Below are 7,688 nucleotides of genomic sequence, written 5' to 3'. Positions count from 1 at the left end.
ATGGTTTATTATCTGTTTTTCCTAAATACATAAAAAAACATTATAAAATAAAAGGTTCATTTTTCAAAAATGTTGGTGTCTAAATTGTCCTCCAATTCTGGAATGACTGGGTTCTGCTGGAACAGTACACATAACATTTTCTATACAAAATATGTTTTGTCAGTTTAAATAACACAATATTCTCTACATGGCTATATATATTTCTTTCTTTTTTAAATATGGTTTACCTGTCTAACTTGCTTTATTAAAAGTTAAACTATTAAACATTTAAATATTAGTTTGATATTCAAACCAAATTCTACTCAGCTATCAACAGTGAATGTGCATCTTCTATTTACAGGAACTAATAGTCATTGAGAGGACAAAACACATGCTAATGTTGATGTTAAGATGTCAGTATTTAAACTTGAATTAGTCTCTTTATTCGTTAGGAATTGGACCAGATACATTCCTGTGTTCTGACTCTGTTTCCTCTCCAGGCTCTGATGTCTTTGTTCGTGCTGTCCTGTAAGGACGGTTGGGTCAACATCATGTATGACGGGCTGGACGCAGTGGGAGTGGACCAACAGGTAATGACGGTTTGAGATACATGAAGCCTGACCCATTTCAAATCCTGTGTGTATCAAAAATGAGTTTCCTTCGACAGATTATGTCTCACAAAAGGTATATAAATATCGGATTTCTAATTTGTTTGATTTTATCTTTTATTGCACATTTTACTTAACTTCTTTTGATTATATAAATATGTATATTGCATTTGATTTGATCTTTTATTGCACATTTTACTTAACTTCTTTTGATTGTATAAATACGTATATTGCATTTGATTTGATCTTTTATTGGACATTTTTTTACTTTAACTTCTCATGTTTGTATGACACTTGTTTTCTTTATATTCTTAACTGGAGCAACTGTGACAAAATCCAATTCCCCCTCGGGATAAAAAAAACGGAAACTGTGATTTGTGCCACTTATTTTATTGTACACCTACTCTAGGCGAAGTGCAGTTGCATATCAGATATAATAACATTACATATCAGATCTAGTTAGATAGTGTTGGTATTAACCTGGACTGTAAAGCAGCTCAAGACATTTGAACCTTAAGGCATGTTGGGGAATAGTGGCACTATAATCTTGTATTGAAAGCTTTAACAGCCCTGAAAACATCTTAAATACACTTTGGAGTATAATAGAAGGACAGAGTGGCAGGGGTGCTGTAATGATCCAAAGCAAAAGCACGGCTCTAAATGTGATTTTATAGCAGGCACTTTAACTCTTCAACATTTCAGGACTGCCTGTGGTGTAATGTGCTGAAATAGTGAAGACTTATTGGCAAAAACGAGAGTGTTCAAACCAAAGGAGCACAGGCTTTATTCGTTATAGCATCAGGAGAGATCTTGCTGCATTGACCGTGAAATTATCCTTTTGAATTCTGGAAAGATTACTCAAGGCTACCAAAGGATTTTCTGTATGTAATAATAATGTGAGGCGTTACAAGGGCAATGTGTCTTTTGTCAAAAACAAAAGACCTCTGCACAAATAGAGACATGTGAAAACGTGCTCTGCTCTCCCATTGTCTTTTCAGCCTGTTAGGAACCACAACCCCTGGATGCTGCTCTATTTCATATCCTTCCTGCTCATCGTCAGCTTCTTCGTGCTCAACATGTTTGTCGGCGTGGTGGTGGAGAACTTCCACAAGTGCCGTCAGGACCAGGAGGAGGAGGAGACTCGCTTACGGGAGGAGAAGAGGCTGAAAATGATAGAGAAAAAGCGCAGGAGTAAGGAGAATGGAGGGGCTGGTCGGTAGTCTATTTTTCTGAGCACTGCCTGCTTTCAGAGCCTGAAAAAAGAGAAAGAGAATGACAGAGAAATAAAAACAGGGACATTTATAGAGATTTAAAAATAAAGAGGGAGAGTTTAAAAGACTGGGTAGCTCACGCAAACAGTGACTAATCACTGGCAGAAGGCGTAGGCTACGTCAGTCTGATGCATGTGACTGCATGACTGCAGCCTCCCTCCAACCCTCCCCAAACATTGCATGCAAAAAGAAAAAACAGTATTCACTAGTCTCTATTTAATTTCTTAAATGACCAAACATTGCTAATTAACAATGAGAACCAATGAATGCATGTGATGCCGATCGAGGTTGTTGTTTGCCTCCATTTGTCTCCTAAAATTTTGCCTATCAAAATTTTGATCAGTGAAACGCCAACTCCCCCCCCTCCCTCTCCGGGTGCATGAACCAACCCGAGCCTGCGGCGTCTCTCGACACAGGCCAGAAGGACATTTCCTGTGAACATGCTTTGACTGGCAGACTCAGAAACATAGCAGGCTGCTAAACCTGCAAATACATTGGGACATAAAGATGATTTGTTTGTTAGATAAGAAGGATTTGTGGTTAGTTTGTGGGAAATACGAGACTGAACCCCCAGGTAGACACATCACAAACTCAACACTTATTGCAAAAAAAGTCTCATGCTAAAAAAGAGTGAAGCCTTTTTATTGTGTTAATATGTTGAGCTGAAGAAAGGAGAAAAAGGGAATTAGAAGAAGCACATGGCTTCATCAAAGAGATCAACCATTTGGCTTAAATATTAAATTACAGAATTACACTAGAAGGCAGTACAAGGTGTGAGCAGAGCGCCACTCTTTCCATTGTTAAAACATGTCTCTCTGGTCTAAAACTGCTAATGGTGATGAACATCATTTAATTAACTGTCTCCAGAGTTTGGCCATGCAATAAGTCTAGTCTTGAAAAAAAAACGTTTTGGACTATTGAGATTTTTCCGAGGGGTTTGAAATGACTGTAGTGATGTCATCAAAGAGAATAGTGGCTCGAGCGTATGTTCAACATTACAGTCTTTTTTCGAAAACCTTCAAATTGGGTGAGTTGAAAAGTGAAACGTTGTGAATATTAAGATTATAGATACTTCACATACTAATTGTGTTGTTGAACGTGCCCTGCGCAGCCCCTCTCACCCATAGACCCTGTACATCAAAGGCATGTAAGCATTCAGCAGACATGGTGTAAACTTGGGACTGTGACATAAACATGCACGTACCATAAAAGCCATCATCAATCGTCATGTATGGACATGTGAGTACACAGTCTATCAGAACCTAGGCTTTAAGCTTAATGGATGCGAGGTTTTTCCACCTCTGAGCTTCATTCATTACTTCAGCTTCACTTAAAGTCTATTTAATTATTCAGAGGCTGTAATGCACCTATCACAAATTATACTCTTTAGTCTGGGCTTTAATGTAGACTTCTTTTTAGGTCAGGATGCAGGGCGAGACCTCTAAGTCTTGACAAGAATATCATTATTAGAGAGCCAATGACTCTTCCAATAATGCTCCCATTAAAGGAGCCCTCTGAAAGAATTAGGACTGCCACTCCCTTTAGTTCGGGAATATGTTTACCATAGACTGTTTGAAGGAAGAATTAAAGGGTACAAAAAAGTGATATTGAGTTATTTGAACTCGAGTGAGGGAATACTTATACAAATTGCCCATTTGTATGTCAATTACTCACCTGGTGTTAAATTGAAATATTGAAGAAAACATTGTTTTCCTTGCATGCCTTCTTGGAAAACACAGAAGTCTTACTTTCAAATTTCAAACGTTCAAATACCCAGACTACCATACTATTTATTATGCCAGTAAGATATTTAGTATGTCCAAATACACGATATATGAAATGCAGTATACCCAAAATACGAGGATGTTGTACTGCATCCGATCACATTTTCCAGTATGCTTTTCTAGTTGTTCTCACCCACAATCCTTTAAGAACAAGAGGGTCACATATCACGATACAATTCTAGGACAAAGTAGTACGTCCAAAGTATAATGACTGAATGTAATAGTACATACTTAGTAAGGGCAGCTAGTACATAATACCATTTTTTAACAACTACAAAATGATATCAAAAGTCTATTTAATCTTACACAGCGCTTGCATTACAATCAAACTTGAATACATTCAGACCAATGCATTTCTACGTAAACCTTAACATTTGCAACACACCGGTAAACCCTCTCAGTCTCTGCTCAGGTCATTTTCTTTGTGAGTATCGCTTGAGTGACGTTTTCTTTAAGAATTCAAGTGAGTAATTGATATCGCTTTGTAGGGAAGTATTCCTTGAACATAAAATTGATCAATTAGGCTAGCTGTGACTCTCATGTCCTCTCTTATTTGAACATACCATACAGGCAGTGGTGTGCACAGACTTAGTGAGGCGCAGGGGCCGTGATCAAATAAAAGGGGCACCACCCGATATGAGAATTGAACATTAGGCGCGTTCACACCAAGTACTTTTCCCACAAAGGTTCCTGAGAACTCTTTAGTTCTCATGAACTAAGTACAGATCGCGTTCACACCGGAAATGAGTTCCTACCTGGGGGTGGATTAGGCAAATAAAGCCGCTGACGTCACTTCTTCTTCTTCTGCTTTGGGTTTACTGGCAGGCCGCAAACAACTTCACGGCGTATACTGCCGCCCAAAATCCCCGGCCGGAAGTCCCCGGAGTTAGGGACTGGCTTTAGTAGAAGCTGCTGGGACTCCCAGCAGCTTCTACTGAAGCCTTCAGAGTAAACGGCCAGAACGCCGACACCTCCTCATCTCCACCGCTCCCATGTTTTATTTTGTGTTGTCATAAGTTAGTCTCTGCGTTTCTGCGCTGTGCTAATGCTAATGCTAATAATGCAATGCGGAAGATAATAAAATGGCGGCTTCACAAAAGTTTTTGGGAGTTTGACGGGGCGCGGTTTGCATTCCGCTCAGCCAATCAGACACAGGAACCTTTTTCTCCCACGAAAGTCCCTCTCTAGCAGGGACTTTCGTGGGAGAAAAAGGTTCTCTAGAACTAATTTAGTTCCTCTGACTTTTTGGTGTGAACGCAACTAAATCGTAGTTCTCAGGAACCTTAGTGGGAAAAGTACTTGGTGTGAACGTGCCTATTTATGACGCAGTAGAGAAGCCAGCGGTGCACCCAGGCTGCCGCTTTGAGGTGATGTGAGGGCAAAAAGAAATCAATAATAAGCCAATAAAGGTATAAGAAGTGATTTTCTGCTGTCTAAAAGAAAACAGTGGTGGTTCCCCTTCCTTAGCCCCTACACCTCCCCGTGCACACCACTGGACAGATGTTATATCTCCATGTCAGATCACTCTAACTCACAGCTCCACTCTTCCTGTCTGTCTGCGTTCTGATATGTGTCTCTCTCCGTGTCCTCCTTCCCTATATTTGTTTGTACGTGTGTGTCTGTGACCTCCAGAAGCCAAGCAGAGGCCGTACTATGCGGACTACTCCCCCGTGCGTCTGTACATCCACACGCTGTGCACCAGCCACTACCTGGACCTCTTCATCACCTTCATCATCTGCATCAACGTCTTCACCATGAGCATCGAGCACTACAATCAGCCAAAGGTAAGGTTACTGCACATAGACATGAGATTTGAAGGTTTTGGATGTTAAAATGTATTTGAACTTTGCTCACTGTAAAATCCTATTTCCATACATGTTTAGTTGTCCTCTCAATGATGGCTAACGTTTTGGTTATCTTTAGCTAGTAGCACTATACATCTGCAGTGTTTAGTTTGTATTGTGCTCAACAGTCAGTGCAAGTATGTTGGGAAGTGAGTGTGCTTCCAAAAATAACCGTACCGCATTGATTTAACATTTGCTGTCAGATAAAACTCCTTAGTTATACACTGAAGTCGGCATCACCGCTGGCACTATGCTAAACACTATTTATTTGTAATTCCCGTGAAGCATTTGGATTTTAATAAGCAGAAGTTTCTGATGTATTTTTTGGAGGGATGCCATAATCTCCTTTGAGAGCAATGATCAACTTGTTTAGCTTCTTAGGAGCTCTATCTCCACTATTAATACCATTAACGGCTCTCACAACATTTGAATACAAAATAAGTATTGACTATTGCCACATAAAACCATTAACTAAAGCTTTGAAATAATTCTCCGCCTGTGTGTGTTCAGTATTTAGAGGAGGTTCTGAAGTACTGTAACTACGTGTTCACCTGCATCTTCGTCGTCGAGGCCCTGCTCAAACTTTCGGCATTCGGCATACAACGGTTCTTCAAAGACAGGTAACCCCCTGCTGTAATATCGAATACATATTATTCAATATTTCCTCGTTTGAATCTATTTTGTTTTATTAATACCTTGAGTACATGCATGTCTCCCTATTGTCAGTACGCTCAGTTCAAGTGATTGAGTGTTATTGTCAAACTAACATAGCTACAGATTATGTCGTTGAAAATCTTAGGTCACAGGCTTCTCCAACAATGCAACACAATAATACAGATAAGCAGACAATATTAAAACAATATTAAAATATACTATATTAAAAGTAATACAAAAAGAAAAATAGTTTTTTTTAAAAGTGAGAAAAAAAAGTGGAATAGTGAAATACGAGTCTTTATAAAACGGACAAGTCAAGTCAAGCAATCTGATTGGTTCTTAGCCGTGATATACTGAGCGTATACCACGGGTAGAATTGTAAGTTACTTTTCACAACAAGTCAGTATCCCTCCGCGCCTGAGAAAAACAGTATACAGTTCGGGCTGAAAAGCAAACTGGGCGTCGGGCCGAACCACGCCCCATAGCTGTGATATAATGAGCATATACCACGGCCTGTCGTGAGCTATTGCTTAAATATACAAGTTATTGGAATGATAGATAATAGATACATAATTACTAAGTAGCAGATGAATGTTATGAAATTGTTTCAGCAGTTCAGTTGTTTAACAGTCTTATTGCCTGCGGGATGAAGCTGTCTCTGAACCTGGTACACACAGAGTAAACTCAATGTGTTACCTACTGCAGAGAGTAGTGGGTAGGCTCACGTATCAGCACCAACAGACAGGCAGCCACGTTCCTTGATAGGGACACTCTGACTTTGCCATCAGGGAAGTCTGTAAGAGGCTGCACATGTAGTTTGTTATACTGAATGTTAGTATAAGCAGGGAATTCATGTTTGTACTTCTATGTGCTGTTCCTATTGAAAGATGTTTCTCCGTGTGTGTTTAGGTGGAATCAGCTGGATATAGGTATAGTGGCTCTGTCCATCGTGGGCATCGCGCTGGAGGAGCTGAAGATGAGCTCAGCGCTGCCCATAAATCCTACCATCATCAGAATCATGAGAGTACTCAGGATAGCAAGAGGTAGATACACACACACGCACGCACGCACGCACGCACGCACGCACGCACACACACACACACACACACACACACACCCTGTAAATAAGTCATTGTCTCTGTGAGTCCTCACTACAGACACTGATTGATGTTGTGAAGCACTTTCTAACCAAATGTGTTATTGTTTATTATTGTCATTTCTTAAAGTAATGGGTTACAGATGCCTCCTGGCTTTTACACATAGATACAGTACATTACATACCTGTGTGTACTTCACATGTGGAGTCCACTGCCAAGTACGCGGAAAATGTCAGGCAATGTCATCGCCTCGATCTCCCCCCCTTTACCACTGTATCTCTGATTAAGGCACTCTCTGGCCAAATATAGAAAGTACTTTCTTTCTTAAAGGTGACCTACCTTTTATACATGAATATGTGTCCCCGGTGTGTCAGGGAACTCCCCAAGTGTCAGAAAACACAACCCTCTCTATTTTCCTCCATACCCAAATCTCTAAAAACGGAGCTGCAAC

General features: G+C 40.1%; 1 protein-coding gene across 1 annotated transcript in view; it reads left to right on the top strand.

Annotated features, from left to right (window-relative positions):
* LOC104950152 (voltage-dependent T-type calcium channel subunit alpha-1H-like) overlaps nt 1-7,308 on the top strand; it is an 18,854-nt gene extending 11,546 nt beyond the window's left edge. The window contains exons 4-9 of the mRNA XM_010776641.1: nt 480-569; nt 1,586-1,799; nt 5,275-5,426; nt 5,997-6,106; nt 7,050-7,183; nt 7,298-7,308. Coding sequence (XP_010774943.1) covers nt 480-569; nt 1,586-1,799; nt 5,275-5,426; nt 5,997-6,106; nt 7,050-7,183; nt 7,298-7,308 — 711 coding nt within the window. The remainder of the gene's footprint in view (nt 1-479; nt 570-1,585; nt 1,800-5,274; nt 5,427-5,996; nt 6,107-7,049; nt 7,184-7,297) is intronic.
* The last annotated feature ends 380 nt before the right edge of the window (nt 7,309-7,688 follow it).

Source organism: Notothenia coriiceps, unplaced genomic scaffold (assembly GCF_000735185.1).
Source record: "Notothenia coriiceps isolate Sejong01 unplaced genomic scaffold, NC01 NC01_scaffold00000339, whole genome shotgun sequence".
In the NCBI taxonomy this organism is placed as follows: domain Eukaryota; kingdom Metazoa; phylum Chordata; class Actinopteri; order Perciformes; family Nototheniidae; genus Notothenia; species Notothenia coriiceps.
This window is presented reverse-complemented; position numbering and strand designations above follow the sequence as displayed.